Genomic DNA, 20,262 nt, shown 5'->3' with positions numbered 1-20,262 from the left:
GAAGAACCAGACAGTCTGCTGTAACTAGAAAGGAAGTCCACCAGAAACATCCCAGAACAAATCATCCCAGCATCATTTGTTCATAAAATGATTAAAAGAACCACATTCAAACGTTCTGAGACAATTACTCAAAAGCCCCTTAGTTAGAATTAAGGAGAAATACTAGATATTGTCTTTCCTATCTTACTTATTTTATACATTTCCCTAACTCATGAAGTAATCTGAACTCCCCTAAAATACACCATAATTGATTCAAGGCTCACTTGTCATTTACCACTGAGCCGATGTACATGCATTATTTTAAAGTAACAGAATCTCTCTGAGGTGAGGTCTATCTGCTGCACAGCTGTTAAGTGAGCATCATTCTGTCCCCCACCAAGTCTGTACATCAAAGTCCGAACTCTCAGTACCTCAGGATGAGACTGTATGATAGAGTCTTTAAAGAGGAAATTAAATTAAAAAGAGGTAATTAGGATGGGCCCGAATTCAATATAGCTGCTGCACTTATAAGAAGAGGAAATGTAGACACAGACATGTACGGACATGTGAAGACACAGAGATAAGACAGCCATCTAGAAACTCAGGAGAGAGACCTGGAACAGAGCTTTTCCTTCACCGCCTCAGAAGAAATCAACCCTGCTGGCAGCTTGATCTTGGACTTCTAACATCCCCAACTGTGAGAAAATCAATTTCTATTGATGAAGACACCCAGTGTGTCCACCTGGTTATGGCAGCCCCAGGAAACCCATACAACAGCCCACCTTGAAAAGTGGGCACAGTGTATCAGCTGTCGATCTCTAGAAGGGACCCTAGCTGCCCTTCTTGCCCTCGAGTCTCACCTGTTCATTTCAGGAAGAAATGCGTCCTGCCACCTGTTTAGGAATCTACAAAATGATACCAGAAATACACAATATCTTATTCAAAGAGTTCAGGCCAAAGTACCTCCCTCCCTCAGCACCACCCCACCCCACCTCAACCTACATTTCTGCTCTGCCCGAGAGGGCACTTCTCTTGAGCATTTAACTCGCAACCACACTTTTGGGTTGATACCTATGACAACCAGTTCAAAGGAAAGAGGAAGCCTGGACACCTGCCACTTAATTGATTCATTTGACCCAAGAGTCTGTCTCCAAAAGGGATGTTTTTGGGGTAGAAATCACTGAGGGGAGGAAACCACCGATTTCCTAAGTGATAATATAGCATAGTGGCTCCGCAACCAAAATATCTGTCTGCAAGTTTTGGCTTACCTCCTACTTGCTACATTGCACCTTGCCTCGATTTCTTCATCTGTACAATTAGAGTATGAATCACCACCATGACTTAATGGATTCCATTTAAGGATTACACGAGTAAAGCCCTGTCCTGCACTTAGCATAGAACATGACACAGAGCATGCCCTCAGTAAATGTTAACTACCATTATTATTATTATTCTTTATACTTTGCTAAAAAGCCACTCATATATTTGTAGCTCTTATGAAAGGAGATGGTAAGGGTAGGGCAGTTTAATAATACACATATAGGGTTACTATAGTTATTTCTACTAGTATCGCCACTATAAATGGTTAGCCACCATGAGTTGAATTGTTATAAAATGTTTAGGGCTGGAACTGTTACCTAGGTTTTATGATTTACTCATGACTGTAACACTGGCAGGTAATTTCCACTATTATTACCCATTTGCATGGTTGGAAAAGAAAGTGGTTAAGTAACATGCTAATATGGCACAGCCAGTGAGAGGAGAGGCAAGGTTTGAACAGGTCTTGACTGGGAGCCAATGCTGCTTGGCCCCCTCTTCCACCCACTCCCATTTATAGGAGGCAGCTGGATTTTGTTCATTCTCCCTGGCTGAGAATTTCTCTCACATTTTATCCAGCCTCCAATTTCCCAGGGAGACCACTGCAGGGTGGGCCTCAACCTAAATGGGGTGCTTGGAATGATAGGAGAAGCCTTAGGAGATGCGAAATGAGGCCCCAAAGCTCAAGCAAAGGATGCAATTAAAAAACCATGCTGTAACTTTCCTCTTTCACACCTTTTTTTTTTTTTTTTGGTTTGTTTACTTGTACTTTAATGTAAATTTCTGAAGGCCAGTGTTGAACCCACTGCCACAGAAAAACTGGGATTTGCTGTATTTGCCTGTAAGCGGAACTCTGCTCTTTAAAATATAATACTGGCTTCCCCACAGCAGGTTTGCTGGAAGAGGGATTTGTGGTTTTGCTTTAGGCACTTGTCTTCAAGGCAAGCTTTTTGTGTTTCTGCTCTAGCAGGGCATTTAGTTCACTTCCTCAGATTAATTGATGGCAAGTTGCATTCCTTGCTCTGCAGACCCTCAAAACAATGATCTTTTATTCTTTATTTGAAGTCAGGCATGCTTAATTTCTAGCTGTGGACTTTGGAGGTGTGAGCTAAGATGCAAGAAGCATAGATATGAAAAATTTAACTCACTGGGGCTCCTCGGTTGCTATAAAAATGTGGATGTTCCTGAACTGAGTCTTCAAATATTGGAACACAGCAAAAGCTTTCCCAGACTTAATTGATTATTGAGGCTCTCCTTTGTACATTGTCCTGACAAAGGCCCATGGGGTAATTTCCTTTCCTACTGATTATTCATACAAGCTGTGCCTTCCATGAATGCCCACCATGCTAGTCTGTCTGTCTTTGCAGCTCAGGGCACTGTGCTTCAGGGCTCTGCAATGGAGAATGAACAAAATCCAGCTGCCTCCTACAAATGCAAATTATTATCTCTGAAGGAGCATCTCTCACCTCTTCTGGTAGGAGTTCCTAAGAAGGGGAAAGCGGCTCCTGTCTCAGGTTATGGAGGAGGATAGATTCAGGAGGAACATTTGAAACAAAGTGTGAGACCTCAAAAATATCCCCATAGCCCCACAGTGGTGCTTGACACAATGGATACACTCCACAGAACTAGTCTTTGCCACTGGGACTACAAGCAACTATTCAGTGATAAAGTGAGACACTAACGTGTCTTTCTTGCTGACCTCCATCCCATGAGCTAATTAGCAAATAAACATTAAACAGCCAATAAAATATTAGTTCTTGAAACGTACATTTAAAATTCCATTTTTTGTTTTTGTTTTTTGTTTTTTGTTTTTTGTTTTTTTTGTGTTTTTTTGCCCTCCTTTCTCTTCATTTCTTCTTCTACTCCATTTCTTCTTCTACTCCAAGGCAGTTAGTAACTAAGTCCTTGAATGCAATGCTCAAGAGTGGCAGGCCAAGCAAGTGAGTCACAGGCTGTGCCGAAGAGGGTCTCAGGTGGTCTCTTCAAAAGGACTCATATTTGGGTTATTTGGGTTTTCATACCATAAATGATCTATCTCATTCTGGGGTACATTTCATTTCAGGGTGAATACTATTTCCCGTTATGTTGCAAGGATACTGGCTTTTGGTTCTGACACCTACCTTCGCTCATCCTTCAGCACTGCCCCCACCCTCCTGTGTAATGAGCATCTCTCCTGAGACACAGCTGCCCGCATTGCCCCCCCACACACACACACACCCACCCGCATCTCCCACCAGAAGGTCATCCCTGGAGCCACCTTGACAAAACCTTCAGGCCAGGCTCTGGCCACTCTGCCATGACCAGAGTCCTTTTCAACTTCTGTATCTATCTCCTTACATCTTTTTCCCTGCCTAACAAGTAAACAGTCAAGAACTACTGCCACCTCATATATCATCTCTTGTTAGGCAGCCACCACTCTAAAAGGAAGAAGGAAATTACTGCCTTTATGTCTGGGAGACAACCTGGGAGAACTGACATGTTCTTCAGTCCTAGAGGAGAGCGTGCAAGATGCTCTTGAAAGGAGAGGACGGGATAATGACCCTCTGCTGAGTGTGCAACTTGTCCAGAGACCTGTGTCAAATCCACCCCAAGCCCTGGTATGATGAGCCCCACTATTTCTTTCTTCTCCAGTCCCGTCGGGGCCTGTCATTTGGTATTTGTTTGTGCATTCTGAGGTGAATTTACTTAGCTAAGCTGTCCCTGCCTTCCTTCTTTATTCTTCCCAGTTGGAAGGAACGGCGAGAGTGGCATTCCATCCCCAACTCTGACTGGGCTCAGGACATCTTGCCATTTCCTATTACTAGACTCTTTCAAGTTGGCAGTCCTAACAAAAAGACCCCATGGAAGGCATAAATCAAAAGAGAAGAATGGGACTTAACAAGCAGATGAGTTTATTTCACTTAATGATCAGGAAATGGCCAAGAGGCTAATCAGTTTTCCTCAAATCCTCTTTCCTCTCCTATTCAGGCAACCAATCTCTAATATTTTCTGGGTCTCTATTTTCAGTATTGTCATTTATCCTTGCTAGCCTGGCTGGGGGCCATCTCTTTAGTAAATTGTCTCCCTGAAACATCCTTCATGAATCCTCATGGCTCATGGCCCCTCTATCTGACTCTAAGTTTCCCAGGTCCTGGAGAAACTGGTATAACTTGGACTAATGTCAGGAATTCTGTGTGTTCTTCTTGGGAAGACCATGGCCCACTTCTGGTCCACTATTCTACAGCAGACCCTGAGTGGTTTGGCACCCAAAGGACCTTGACAGAAGCTGGGGCTGGCTGGGCTTTCTCCTCACACTTATTTATGTAACATGTGTTTCCAGAAGGCTGCCCTGATGGAAGGTTGGTTCTACACCTCTCCTTACACTGCCACCAGTGATCCTCCTAAAACACAGTCTCCTCAAGAACTTGCAAGCATTTCCCAGTGCCTATAATGGGCAAGAGCCTTCATGGGTGGATACAAGAATATTCTCATATTTCCAGCTCCAGTTATGCTCCTCCAAGAACCCCTTGATCCAGCCACATTGAGCCATTTACTATGGCCTGAGCACTCTCCTTATTTCTTCCAAATGGACAGAGGAGTAAAAGAGTTAATAATATGGGCTTGAAGCTAAACCACCGGGGTTCAGATCCTCCTAATTGGGTAAGACACATCAGATTCACTAGACTTTACATCTCTGCTACTCAGCTTCTTCATCTATAAAATGGAGGAAAGCATGATTCCTACTCATGCAGTTATAGTTAGGATTCAGGGAGTTCACAGGCATAATGTTCTTGTAATGATGCCTGGCACCCAGTAAGTAATGAACACAGGTAGGCTTGATATTACTAGAAAATTCTCCTCATCATCCAGGGCTAGGTTTAAATGAAACCTCTTTCACAAACTGGCCTCAGCCTCCCAAACCAGAAGTAATGGCAGCTCTCTCTGTTCTCTGTTCTCACAGCCCATGCTAGTACATCTCTGAGCTGTTTCTACTCTGTTTTGCCATATACGCTTGCCTGTCTCCTACATTAAACTGTGATCGTTTTGAAGACAGAGACCTATTCTAACCCATCTTACTTTATACTCCTCAAAGACTTTCTATAACCCTGAATACAGTAGGCTTTCAAAAAACATTTGCTCAACGAGAATTAATCTGAGAAAAGGAATTGAAACAGACAGCTGAAATGCACCGCCTTTTTGGATCCATTTGAGGATACAGTGTGAGAGCCCAGGCATTTACTCTCCACTATCTACCCGCTGGAGGAATATTCTTAGTATCCAACAGCATTTGTGAATACAGGTCCTTGAAGGTGGCCATGGAAAGAACCAACTATGATTGTAAGCTGGGCAGGGTTTGAGGGAAATCCATGGATCTGCTTCAATTGTAGTCAAAATGGTGCCCAATGTGCTTTTTTCCCCCCCTAGAGAAACTTTCTAGAGAGCTTTCATTTGAAGTTCAGTGGGGTCTGTGAGCTCCCCCAAATTAAGAACACTTGACTCAGTTATCTAGAGACAATGTTCTTGCCCTCTGCAGCCCTGCAATGGAAGAAAAACACAGCCATCCTCTCAAGGTGTAGACTCACTAGCAGGGACAAGTGGGCAATGAGTGGTTGGTGACTTTAAAGGAAAACTAAGAGAGGTTCCTTAAATCATTCCATGTTAAGAGATCAACAAGGAAGGCAAATAACATGAGTCTGGGAAACTCCATGGCCTGCTCCTCCTGGGGGGTTTGTGAAGCCAAAGGTTATCTGTCATGACACAGGACTCCCTGGCTTGGAGCACAGACGCTTGCCATTTGGCTCAATCGGGCTGTGAGAGTTGTTTTCTGTCAGGGCGACTAAAAAACATAGTGCATCAGGATCCAGACACACAAAACGAGGCTGTTCACCTAATGGCTGTGCAGAGAGCTAAGTGACACTGAAAAACCAGAGTGAGTCTGATACCAGAACAAAAGGGAGACAAAGACCATTAGCGCAGAGTCCCGGCAGCACTTGATGCTGGCAGATAGTTTGCAAGAAACCCTTGCGTAGGAGCCTGTTTTATTTGCAGAAGCCACAGTGGTAAATTAAAGCCCATCCCCTCCCATTCTGGGCTCTCTGGTTTCTCTTGGAGCTATTCCTATCACTGCCCATAGGCCACTAAAACCTTTCCACATTCGGAATGATTGATTCTGCTCAAACAAACAAGCCACAAACTCATGTCGAAAAACTCACTTCAAATAAGTCATTAGCTTCCTTTATGGATTTTTCAGGTCAGAAGGAATAGGACCTAAGAGTCCTATCTTCTGCAGAGTCGAAAGGGAGTGTTTGAAGAGGTAGGGTGACCTGGAGAAGCCACAAGGTACAGCATGAGCCCCCGCTCTTTCTTCTCAATCAACAAGAGGGATATAACAAGAATAGGTGCCGGCAGCCTCACCATCAGTGCCAGATATTCAAACCAAACGAAGCTGCCCATGGGTTCTTCACTCACATGCTGGAAGTGAAGGGGGAAAGAGGGCTCAGCACCCGGTCTTTGCTTCCACGTCAGAAGATGCTGCAGAGCATTTGGGGACATAGAGATGACTCTATGGTAAAGGAAGGGTGTCGAAGACTTTCCGACTTGTCATTGGACAGCCCGTTTCAGCTGAGCTGCAGTCGAGACCATTGCGGGCAGGTGGGGTGAAGCAGTAGCTGTGGCCATAGAGTAGCCCAAAGGCACCAACACCAGAAACCCAAGTTCTGTAGCTTGGCAAGCCTCAGCTCACACCACCTGACCCCCGTTTAGCAATTCTGATGTACCACGGGGCAGACAGCTCCAGCCCAGGATGACTGCTCCCTCAGCCCCTCTCCAACAGGCAATGAAAGCAAGACCCACTTTGAAAATTCTCCCCCATCATGCAAACTGACATAGGCATGCTTTTCAAAAACCCACAGCCAATCTGTTGATCATTACTTATTTACAAAGGCCTTCGGGCAGAAAGTCCTGTAAAAACCATGCTTGATACGGTATACACTAGCTTTTTCTGCTTGTGGAAAAAAAGTCCCCCCAAGGCTACCTCAAACCATCACTTTCTATTGCACATAAAATGTAGCGTGTAACACTAAAGTATTTAATATATATGGTATAATATATCTACAGGAAAGGCATTTGTGTAGAAGTATGTTACCCTGGATTTGGTAATTTGATGTTTTGCTGAAGGCTACGACTTAAAAAAGCTTCCACCTCGTACAGAAGACCTGTCATCTTGGTACCCAAGAGCCAACAGAATAAAGAAGTACCCTTAAGCAGCAAAACTTTGACACAGCTTTGAAGCATATGAAAACAGTATAACGCCTCAGAATTATTATTACTCAAGATCAAAGAAATGAGCCATACTTTACATAGCAAACAGGGACAGGGAATTTGGCTCCAAAGGTTTCAGATTTTTCAGACTTCTCTTTATTTATTTATTTGCTTCTCTAAATTTAGGCAAAAGGAAGTGCCTGGGCTTTTCTCTACTTTAAATGGATAAAACTATTAGCATTAGATAAGGCGATTACCTAAAGATGAGTAAATAGGAAATGAATGCTAGCATGACAACTGGCATCATAAAAACGAGAAGCTTGGCAGTTGGTCCTTTTATTTCTCCTCATAAACTGTAAACAAGCATGTAAATCAACAACACCCCAGCAAGACTGAGTGGAGGGGCAGAGAGAGAACTGTTAAGGAAACATCCAACAGCAAGAGGTGATCATAATGGAGCAGGACAAGGGGCTGGGGGAAGCTTCCATGGGAATCCCTGTCCTCCAGGGCAGGGAGAAGGATGGCCCCATCTGCATCCTAAAAGGGTGGCCTCCGAGGGCCTGGATGATGGGAATGTATGCAGAGAGGAAAGGGGCGGTGGGGGGGGGGTTGGGGGGGATGGCCATAATCTTATTTCAGTAATTAAAGAGAAGAGAGCAGCCAATGTCAAGAAATAAAGAAAGAAAGAAAGAAAGAAAGAAAGAAAGAAAGAAAGAAAGAAAGAAAAAGAGAAAGAAAAAGAAACATCAAGATGGCAGGTGTTTCCATGGCAGTGATCATGTAGGGATCACTCCTATTTCATCCCTGAGGTGCTACAGAGTTAGGATGTTGGAGGAAATAAGCCCTGGGATTGGCAGATGAATCAAAAACAACCGGGGAAAATGAAAGACGAAGAAGAGGCCCAGAAGAGAAACCTGCAGAACTCTGTTGGAATTTGGTTTCATTTACCATTTCCAAGAGGAAGCCATAGTCAAGATGGAAGAGAGGGAGGGAGGGAGGGAGGGAGGAAGGAAGGAAGGAAGGAAGGAAGGAAGGAAGGAAGGAAGGAAGGAAGGAAGGAAGGAAGGAAATGGGAAGGAAGAGGGAAGGAAGGAGGGAAGGGGGAAGGAGAGAGAAGGAAGGGATGGAGGAAGGGAGGGAGGGAGGAAGGAAGGAGAGGGAGAAAGAGTACCCACTACGCTGTATTTCATAATTAATATTGCTTTTAGCCTGAGCAGAACTGGATTACTTTTGAACTTTGCTTTGGCAAGTCCGCAGATTATTAGACTTTTTTATCAGTCAAAATCAATTAACGGAAATTTGATTTCAATCGACAGGATAAAAGGAAGGTAATCTTCAGGTTCATTTTTGATTGTGATGATACATCTCACATATGGCCTTAAGTACAGCAAACAGTCCTCGGAGGGACTCCAGCAGAAAGAGACTCGCCGCAGGCAAACTAACCACACGAGTCCCTCTGATTGGTTGGCGCCGTCATTAGTGCCACTGCTGTTTAGGAACTACACAGAGACAGGACATGGTGACAGCTAAGACTTTAAAGCCTATGTATTTTTCAAACAGCTTTTCAAACTGTTTTTCATGACAGAATTTTTTCAGCTCTATCATTAACTGCTGACAAGCTGACAGAATAAATACTCCAGCCTTTAAGAAGCCACCTAACGATCGGTCCCCTCCCCCGCCTCGTGCCTCGTGCTTGTAAGGTGGGGGGGGAGACTCTGGGCCCGGGTCTGGGCAGGGTGGGGAGTAGGGGATCTGGGGGGGGTGGCCCCCACGCGTGGCCCGAAGCCCCTCTTCTTACCTCATCAGCTTGGGTGAGGAGCTAGGTGAGTTCCGCATGCCTCCGTTCCGCTGCTTTTTTTTGGGGGACAGCGTCGATGGCTGCTCATCTTCAACTGGAAAGACAGGCAGCTCATGAGATTATGAACAGTTGGAGGGCAGGCTGCGAGATACAGGCAAGATATCAAAGGACACACACTCACGGCTCAGTCACTCACTAGGAACTCATGGCTGTCTTTTAGGACCCAGTGACAAAGACCAAATGTGTTAGTCAAAGAGGCCGGCTTAGAGAAGGTGAACTCATCACCTCTGAGCACTCCAGCTTTTGAACATGCACTCGAAACAGACTAGACCAGTTTGTAAGCGCCCTGCCGCAAGAAAGAAAAGAAATCATGATTCGTCTGTATATAAAATACATATATATGTATGTATATATGTGGGGGTCGGGGGGTGGGAACACTCAGTCGTTACTCTTAGAATTGACTGTAGTTGCTTTGCCGAGTAATCGAATGGGGTTTTCCATAACCACAGTCAGAAATGAAGTTGAATGGGGAACAGCAGCAGAATCACGGCCAGCCCGCTGATTCCACGGAGGAACCACCTTAGCTGGTGCCTAATCCCTGCACGCCAGGGGAAGAGCCTTGCAGAGAGGCAGGGATTGGAGCCCCTGACAGCCAATGTTTCAATCAGTCCGGACTGGGAACATTGGTGCCTGTTGGCTCACGGATCTCCAGCCCAGCTCAGCTCTTGGCCCTCCTAGAGGGAGAGCATGGGGCGGGGGGGGGGGGGGGGGGGGGCTGCATCCTTCTCAACTCATTCAGACTGGGCTGTGAGGTTGGAAGACCAGCCGGAGAAGAGCGCCCGAATGAAGGAGGAGGTTGCCACTGAGTGATATCTCTGATGATGGGGGTGGGGGTGGCGAGAGGGGGGACAGCGGGGGTTGGAAACCAAGGTTGTTTTCCAAACGTCTAAACCACACAGATCACTAAGCAATGTGAAGGTTCGCTCACAAACAACACAGCACACTTTACTGCTTTTGCCCAAAGACACCCACTAATAAGCTTTATAGATGTATTAGCTTGCATCATGCTTTTTTTTTTTTTTTTTTTAAGAGAGCTGCTTCATAATTAGCAGATGCGCACCCAGCCTGTCACCCAAGGGCATCAGCATCAGCGGCAAAATCCTAGCCCTCCTCTCCCCACCCCCCACAATTCAGGCTAAAGCTGTAATGTCAAGAAGGAAAAATATAGGATCCTTGGATTCTTAGAGTTGACTGCAACACAGACTGGGAGGAAGCACCCTTGAAACCCGGAATGCACGGCAGTCACCTTAAAGCTAAGAAGAGAAATATTAGCAGTGATGACATCAAAAGAAGCTTGACATATGTTAATGGTGTACAAGTCTTAGGCAGGTGGGGGAGGATGCCATCTCAGCTACTCGACATTGCCCAGGAAGACCCATATCAGGACATGCATTATATGGTACTTCCCTGAAAACCCTAAATAAATTTAGTACGTTACAATACATGGTTCCAAGGGATTCTAATAATCCAACTATTTTCCAAACCTGCTTCAAAGTATCCCACTTGGTACATTCCCCTATCCCACTGTTAGTCGGGGGTGGTCTCTATTCTGGTTGACACATGGAAAGGGAACAAGAATGCAGTTTGAGGTGAGAGTGTTTCCAGAAGCAATGAAGGCAAGAAAGCACCTACGAATGCCTACATCCCATCACTCTACCAGCTGCTCTCTCGCCCCGTCCCCCCTGAGGCCCAGGCTCAGACTGCGACCCTATCAGTCACTTAGGGCTCCAGGCCTAACTATGTGGCTGGGAGGATATCGCATCTTATCAGAAATGAGTATCCACAGCAAATCACACAGAGACTAAACAGCACTTAAAAGATTAAAGGAAATAAATACAAGCCACATAAATGGTATTGAAAAAAATCACTTAGAGTTGATATGCATCTCTCCGCAAGCAAACAGGCACTCTGGGCTTGACCTGAATTCATCTTCCTTTCATAGCACAGGGGGCCAGTCATCCCAGGTTAATAATGGGGTAGAAAGGCAGTGAGCGAAAGAGAAAGGGAGAGAGAGACAGAGACAGACGAGAGAGAGGTGTGTGGATAAGTATCCTTTTGCATTTTCCTCATCTAAGGATTGGGGAGAAAATCCTGCCTGGATTCCACCCGTAATACAAGGTCACCTTTTAATATGGACCACTTGCTATTGCTATATTGTGTTCAGGGTGACCTAGATTAGTTGAGTCACATGACAGACTGAATAACATGCGTGCATGTGAGTGGGGCTAGTTGGGGTGAACATTCTCTTCTTCTCTGTCACACAGGCCTCCTTAAGGTTAGAGTGACACACCCAGAAAGGTCTTTTACCTAACCTAGGCTACTATGCCTGACTTTATTCAAGGACACCAGATGTTGCCATGGTTTCATCCGATTTATTCAGTGAGTCTATTTTAGTAAGGACCTGAACAGAAGTCCCACTCACTGGCAATTCTGTTGGATTCTTTTGCTTACCTATTGTCTCCCCGTTTGCACTGGACCTATAATAAATAACCCTCTTTGGTTAAGTGCCCATTATCCTTGCACCTTGTCACTGTTTGTTTACCTGCGGTGATCTTCACATGGAAGATGTGTAAGTTAATACCTGTTACCCAGCTCCAGGGAGACACTTCATTCTAGTGCTAAAGTCATGCCTCCTTCTATGCAAGGAAACTATTTATTTTCATTGCAACTCAGAAAGATCATCCATCATAATCATACTGCATTTAAACCAGGATTTGTTCTCTTAAATGAAACTCATGTTCAAAGGTTTCCTCCTGCACTCACAAGGCCTGGAAATGCAGATCTGTTCCCTGAAGAAATGGGGGGATGGGGGGGAATGTCTTCAGCTTAAATATATGAACATTGTGTAATGGAGACCATTACATATGGCTTAGATCCCACGAGAGAAGCAGCGATAACTTCTTTCTCTAAGTAGGTTATAAACCATATTTAATTATTATCCTTTATATGGATTCTATCAATTTCTGCATATTTAAAGAAAGCAGATCTAGAAAAACTTTTAGTTAAGCTATAAAATATAATTTTCATTTCATAGCTTCTGTGACTACATGAAAGGAATAAAAATTGAATTAAAAGGAAGACTTAAATTTACTTACTTTCATGAAAGACAAATGTATTGAAGTAATTGGCCTCTACTTCATGCCAACGCACATTTACAGGCTCCTACTTAGCCTACTTTTTGGCTAATTACAATACACCTCTGTCTCCAGCATTTTCACTTGCATCATGCTGTGGAAGCACATGAAGATACGATCTTTGAAAGGAACCTGACTTACCGGCTTCTCTAAAACACAAATAAGTTCAGGAATCCAATGTGGAATTTTTATAGGAGCTGAACTCCAACCAGTCTCCAAGTACTCATAAAATTCAAGGGCTTGTTTTTGCACATCCCTAAGTATAACACTTAATGTGCTGTTGTAACTTCCCAGCGCTCACTTGTCTAATAGGCTCTGAATCTAACAGTTTTACAGTTGGGGAAGACTCAGTGCTAGAAAAATGTCAGGCAAGTCTAATGAGGCTTCAGATCCCTTGGTTTGTGCTAGAGTTTAATTTAAAGTTACAATGATGTTTTAACATGTTTGCTTATACTTGACTAAAGAGGATTCATTATTTCAATGACATAACCTCCAGACAATGTTCTGGGAATTGATTTAAGATGTGGTGGTAATTCCAACAGCCTTAATGCAGAGTCGAACATCTGTAACAACATTTTACTCGACTTTTCATCAGCATTCTGTTTTCAAGCAAAAGCTAGGCAACATCCACCAGAAACACTGGCCAGAACTCTGGGCTTATTTCAAGATGATCATATACTTTACTGTTGTTTTTTTTTTAATAGAAATCCCTTTCTTTATTGTCCTAGCCAGCTTGCAAACACCGTGTCAGGGTTACCAATGCCTCTTTGTGGGCCTTTTGAGTAAAATAGGGCAAGGATTCCAACTTTCAGCTTTCCCAAAATAGCTCAATGCTGAATGTGATGGACCCAGTGCTTGGGTCCAGCCGGGGGCACATCCCCCCTTCCTTATGTCCTTGACAGGGTTTAGGGGGATGAGGCCCTTTGACACTTAAAGGTGAATTTGTTGGCTGGAGTTAAAAAAAAAAAAAAAACAGTTCAAAGCAAATAAACTCGGAAACGCAATAAAAGGCAAACAACCTATAAACATGAGTCAACCAGCTATCTCCATTACGTTATGAATCACCACATCTGGAGAAACCCACATCTGCACACACTTAACAGGTCATTAGTAATGTCATATTCACACTGGAATCACTCAGAGTGAGCAGCATGCAAAGTGGCTTGAACGCAAAGGCATCTAGCTAATAGGGCTTCCGATGAAAGTCTTGAGCAAGCTGCTAGTTTGGAGGCAGGGTCATTTCAATTGTTATTTCTTGTTGGCTATGGCATTTCTTTTTGGAATTTTGCTGCCCAACAAGCTGAACGCATGCTGAAATCGACAACAGTACATCTTTCTTCTTCAACTGAGCTCAGCACGTTAGGAGAGAACACTGAGGGGTGCGGTTATTAAAAGAGGAACGGGCTCCCGAACTCCTTCACCTGGCTCGGCCACAAGCCGAGGATTGTGAGTTGTGTCCTTGAACTCAAATGGGTCTTTGGGATAGCGCGATCTAGCTGCAACCTTGACTGCCAAACAATAATGAGAAAAGAAAATGGAAATGAATCCTTTGTGAAATTTTTCATTAGGGAAGTTCCAAATGAGTTTTACCATCGAATAGAATTATAGCTTTACATGAAAAGGGGAGTTTCTTCCTCTCAGCTGAACTGCAGTTTTCTCTTGCCCCGATGGCTTCTTGAAATTCTTTTTGCTGTGTTTTTATCATCAATGTCAGAAGGGATAATATGTCAGAAAACAATCTTGTTTGTGCAATAATTTCCAAAAACCTACAGAGTACCCTTCTCCCTATGACATACACAGACCGAAAACTCAGTTTGGCAGCAAGACCAGACCCATTATTTCCTGAAGTCTGTTGAATGCATCCTACTGAATAATCATTATATTCCAAGTCATCAATCCTCAGTGTTAAACTATCATTTTCATCTCAAACAGCAGGCTTGGTCAGCTTGGTTTTGATTGCTGCCTAACTTGTATTAAATGCCATCGGGTTTGCCACTCCTAAGAGAGAAGGATATATGGCATCTCCTTCTATCATGAGTGTTAAAAAAAAAAAAAAAAAGACAAGTGGATATGTGTTTTCCATCTTTCAGAACAAAAATCTTGAGGGTAAGGAGAGAGGGTGAAGTTGCCAAGCTAGGGATGTAATAGTGCGCTTCCTATTCTCTGTGAGTTTACCAAACTTTCTCCTCAAGAAAAATCATGTAAGTCATAGTAATATAGTCTTTTCCCAATATGCAATTCACAATGGACAAAACTCCCAAGCTGACTCAACCTTTCTCTCTAATATGATGGAAAGCCTAAGACTTTCACCAGAAAACATGGGCTAGTTAACTCTTGAGGTCTTACAATGTGGCCACCAAAGAGCAATCCTTGGATGGGAGCACAGAATGGCACCTGTTTTCTGGAGGGACGTCTTCTGTCTTGTAACCATACAGTACCAGAACCTTAGCTGCCTGTCACACAAACCAGATGGGTGAGAAGGTGTAGATGCTTCTAGAAGCAATGAAGGAAAACAACAACAAGAACAACAGATGCCAGATAAATAATCCATACTGTGAGTTTGGTTTTGTAATTGCTATAAAGGAGCACCTGGATATTGGTTCAAGATGAATACCATAAGAGGGAAATGTCATGTGCTCATTAGCGAGGTTGAGCAGTTAAGAAGGCTAGGACATGGCAAGGCAGGCATCAGAGCCAAGTTCTATGCCTAGAGGGTCATAAGCAGCTCAATATCAGAACATGGGGACTTACAGTGGGTGATATCCTTGAAATGAGAGTTTCTGGTCTGAAAACCTTGGGATAGCATATATCCCCCCTGAAGATTGGTGAACACTTTGCAGTATTATTGAGACTGTAATCAATAAACCTATAAAATCAATATTTTTGAAAGATCATAGAGAATATTAATGCACAGGTAATAAAAATATGAAGGATGTTGCCTCTCAAAAGCAATGCCAAGAATAATAATATTTCCAACATGTAACATATATAACTTGTCTACAACTGAACAATTGCTTTATTATTTACATTATCAGGCAGGATAATTTCACAACTTCTAGCTGAGAAATAGGAAATACATTTATTTGAAAAACCTAGAGGTTGTGGGTTGAAAATAACACTAACCTGCCATTATGTAACATAGGATGGAAGGTATCTCTAAGTGGCTCTGTGGGCCAGAGCACAGGCACAGGGGTGCCTGTCCCCAGGTAGGCTGACAGGGCAGGGAGGGGAGGTTTGTTGCAGCTTTTTCATTTCTAGGCTTTTGTAGAGCTAATAGGAGAATGGGGAGGGAGACTTTAAGGAACAATAGGTTATGTAGAAGTTAATCACAGGGTGTATTTCTGGTTCTATTCACTGCCTGGGAAACCTGAATTGTGTAAGTTTGAGTCCATCAACACAGAGTAATGAAAGAATTCAGCTCCTACATGGGAGAGAGAAAAAAAATACTATATAAATATACTAACAGAACCCACATGACCTGGATTGCAATATTCTCTACGGAAACACTGCAGGCCTAATGGATCCTCTGAAATCAAACAGGGTGGATTAGATGTTACCTACTGAACACCCCCTCCACATCCCCCCCATCTCAAACTGTAAGCCTCATGTTCTATATGCATCCTGGTAGAAGTCCAACATTCATCAAAGTCCCCTGTATCTAGAATCTCAGCTCATATATCTTCACTAAAACCCTGACCTGCTAGAATAACTCGCCCAATGCTCTGCTCAGTATTGGAGGAAATTCCTTTTGGAGATCTGGTTGCCTTTAGCTCTTTCTTTCTTTCTTTCTTTCTTTCTTTTTTTCTTTTTTTCTTTTTTATTGGAACAGATTGTTTCTATCATCTCAAGGGCAAAGAAAAGTCTCAAGCTAAAACTAGATATTAGCTTCTCAGAGATGAGACACAAAGATAAAACAACGGAATTCTAAGAGCAAATACACGACTATAATGAGAAATGCAAGAATTTCCTTGAATTATTGCTATGGAGTGGAGATTGGGAAGGCGGTACAAGATGGAAGATAACTTTTACTGAGAAAAACTGAGAAAAAAAAATACAGGAGTCCAACAAAACTGCTCCTTTTCAACTTTTCTTTCCTTCTCTCCCTATTCTTTACTCCAACCAAGGAGATGCTAACTGCTCTGAAGCTAAAAAGTGAATCTGACTCCTTTTTTTCTGTAGCCCTGGCATGTGTAGCACCCGTTTGTGGGGGACGAGTTGTAGTGGAGGGATGAGACTTGCCAACTCCCTGGCACCGAGAGCTGCTTTCTTTCTTATACTTCTCAAGTTCCAGGGTCAGCAAACTATAGTCTGGAACATGTTTTTGTATACTCCATAAGCTTAAAATATTTTTATTTTTAAATGGCTGGTGAAAAAAAGAAGAAGAATATTTCATAACACATTAAAATGAGAGGAAACTCAAATTTCAACAGCTATAAATAAAGTTTTATTGGAAAAGGACCACAGTTGCTCATTTACCTATTGTCTATGGCCATTTTCACTGTACGACAGACTTGAGTAGTTGCAACAGAGACCCAGGGGTCCACAAAGTCTGAGGTATTTACTAGGTGGCCCTTGACAGAAAATGTTTGCTGATCTCTCCTCTCGTTTATCTTCTCACATTTTCCTAGCTGGCCAGTTTTTGAAAAGGACAATGTTCTTCCCAATTTGCCAAGATGGCCAATCAACAAGAGGAACACAGATGGAGCCCACATCAAGTGCCCAGACTTTGGGAGGTAGGGAGGGGCAGAGGTAGCTTAGCGACCCAAACGACCCTATTTTCCAATCTGCTAGGAGTCTGGCAGGTGCCCTGGTATTGGGGGAAACCAGTCAGGTGAGTTTCCCATCTTCCAACTCAAGTGAAGTCAGATTCATCTACCTTGCACTTTGAGAATCAAGGCAAACCACATCTACCATGAACAATTCCTTGAAGCTGTCAGCGTGTGCCGCAAGTCCACCCTGAGAGAGCCCGCACAAGACAACAGATTAACCATTAGACTAGATATGTTGAAAATATACAGCTTCAACCTTTCCCCAGCTAGCTCAGAGCGATATATAGATGATTATTTCAACCGTCAGCTGCCGCATAGATTTAAACCCCTGCACAATAACTCCTGGATTCATCTGCCCCTTGTCAAACTTGCACGGCTTTAGTTGGAGGATACATGGTGTGGCAGTTTCACTGTGAATCCAGAATGATCCAGACGGCTGCTGTCTCTTTGTTAACAGGAAGCCAAACTGATGAGTTTGTAATGCATTTCTTATCAAAGGTAGTCTCAGAAAAGAAAATGTGCCCCATCAGTTTGGTTAGAATTTCACATATAGTAGATTAGGGGCTTAATCAGAATATCTCTGTTATTTTCATGTGGAAATAGAAAATTCTGCATCCATCCCATTAAAATCACTTTAGGCTGATGAAGTAGGTATTTGGAAATTTATAATTATCTTTGATTTTTCTTCTCCTTCAGTATACTTCATAAAAATCATCAGCTAGAGCCCAGAAAACAATGGTGGTTCATAGATACAAGCATGTGAACATATTTTTTTTAAGTTCATGCCAATCTTTTCAAGCTGTGCTTCTAAAATGATAATAGTGAATAAAGGGATTGTAATTTTCAACTCATATGTTTAACAAAGACAAAATGGACTGTAATGGAGTTTATGGAGCCTGTAAAGGAACTCTTCCTCTGATATGGTTTATTATCAAATAGATTTGCATTTACCATTGGATAAATCAGGTCCCTCTGCACTGTATCAAGAGTGGCTGTATGCTACTGAACACCACTCCTGGCACGTGGAAAGTGCTGCCAATTCCTTGTTGTGCTGTTCAGTATGGAAATGCCAGCATTAAAATTGCTATTTGTCCTGTCTTTATTTAAAATTCTGACATTTTATTTATTATGGATTTGTTTTTGCATTTTGATTTTTAAAATACTGCATGAAACTCTCTCTTGATTCCTGAGGCTTTCAGTGTCCCCTTAAATTTGGTGCCCAAGGCAAGGGGCTCATTCTCCTTACTCAAGCCCTGGCCCAGCCCTGCCCATTTCTCCAGAGTGTTCTCAAGAACCTGCTGGTTCTGCCACCCTGCCTGTCATTACAAAGAAGTTATCTTACTTTGTATCTTACAAAGAAGACACTTACTCCCTTGTTCGGAACTGGGCAAGGCAAATATAAAACAAGAGTTACTCTTTTGATCACTTCATGCTGTTTGCATGAGATTGTTAAGGAAGACCCTTGCAAGAAAGGTTTCCTTGTGGATTTACAAACTGTCAGACATCCAAAGGAGTGGAGAAAAGATCGGGCTGCCTCAGGAATCTGAGATTTGCCACCTGCCTGGGGTGAGAAACAGAACAGAGAGAAGGGGTCAGGTCTCTCATGGACTTAATTTCACACTTCACATCAAATTCTCCTGGTTAACACAATGTTGATTTACATTTTCACTTTGGGGTAAAAGTTTTTACTTGCTTATATGTTTTGATTCAGATGTTACCTCCCTTCTCTTTTTGGTTTTTCCTCCCCCCTAAACAGCTTCAAGCAAATATGACTGGCAGCAAATGTCCACGTTTTCATTTCCATTTTCACTTTACTATGTACACTTTAAAAAATCAATGTGTGCCCCCATAATTCTACTTGAAGACCAGCCTACTGTCTAACTGGGGGTACGTGTAATTGCTTTCTAAACCGTAAGATGTTATGCAGCTAAAGACCATCATTATTATTAATATTATTAATATTACTGGTTCATCCATAAACACCATATCTTCCTTCAAGCCTGTTGTGTCAAGAGCCACCTAGAATTCTAATATGTATTCCAGATGGTTGCACTGATACTTTCTCTGAAACTCAGATAAAGGTAAAATGCATGGGTTTTTAGTGCAAGCTAGGTACACTCCATGGCCCCATGAAGAATGTCCTGCCAAAACACTTTAGAAATACTGTATGTTTTTAACCTTGGGAGGTAAGGACCGGTCTGGATTGTGATTTTACACTAAACACAGCATTTAGTATATTTTTTAAGGGCATAGTCACCTTCTAAAGATGCTCTTGAACTATAAAATCATTATCTGTATTCTACTATAATTTATCTTCAGACATATCCTGGGCAACATTTTAAAATGCTTGTGCATGGGAGGCCCCTTTCTGGTCAACACAGAGAACAAGGTATAACATGCAGGAGCAGGGTTGGAAGGGGTTTAAAGATATTCTGGTCTTACTCTCTTTGGGCTCAAGACTACAGTCCTATGCAGACAGAGAGCCAGGGCCCAGGTCTGCAGACTTCTAATCCAGACCAATTGCTGTCAGAATTCTGCTCATGAGAGTACCATGAGGATAAAGTTTCTAGTCAGGCCACCTGCCTAAGTCTCACCTCTGACTTTGTTAGAGCTCTGATCCCAGGCAAGTTACTCAGCGCCTCAATGTCATAAGATCCCCTGTCATCCCTGCTAGACAGATGTAGAAACTGGGATTTGGAGTCGCTGTGGGTTAAAAGAGATAATCAGGGGCCATATGCTGAAAGCCTGAGTAGCAAATACTGTCCCAATGTGCTCTGCTTGGCACTACTCTGCTACTCCATGGGATTTTATGTGTAGGGCAATCTTCAAGTCTGAAGCTTATCCATAAAAATGTGCATTTCTAAATCTGCAGAAGACTGGGCTCCCATTCCAGGAGGGTGAAGTGTCTCATGGGACATGAGTTCATCAGCTGGTCAAACACCCTGGTGCTGCCTACTGTACCCCA

At 43.0% G+C, this 20,262-nt stretch overlaps 1 protein-coding gene across 1 annotated transcript in view; it reads right to left on the bottom strand.

Moving 5' to 3' along the window:
- The window catches only part of KCNMA1 (potassium calcium-activated channel subfamily M alpha 1), a 709,595-nt gene that overhangs the window by 79,412 nt on the left and 609,921 nt on the right, over nucleotides 1-20,262 (bottom strand). The window contains 1 exon segment of the mRNA XM_055325743.1: nucleotides 9,335-9,428. Within this exon segment, the coding sequence (XP_055181718.1) occupies nucleotides 9,335-9,428 (94 nt within the window).

Source organism: Nyctereutes procyonoides, unplaced genomic scaffold (genome assembly GCF_905146905.1).
Source record: "Nyctereutes procyonoides isolate TBG_1078 unplaced genomic scaffold, NYPRO_anot_genome, whole genome shotgun sequence".
Lineage (NCBI taxonomy): Eukaryota > Metazoa > Chordata > Mammalia > Carnivora > Canidae > Nyctereutes > Nyctereutes procyonoides.
The sequence above is the reverse complement of the archived record's forward strand: the minus strand, read 5'-3'. Positions and strand labels throughout refer to the sequence as shown.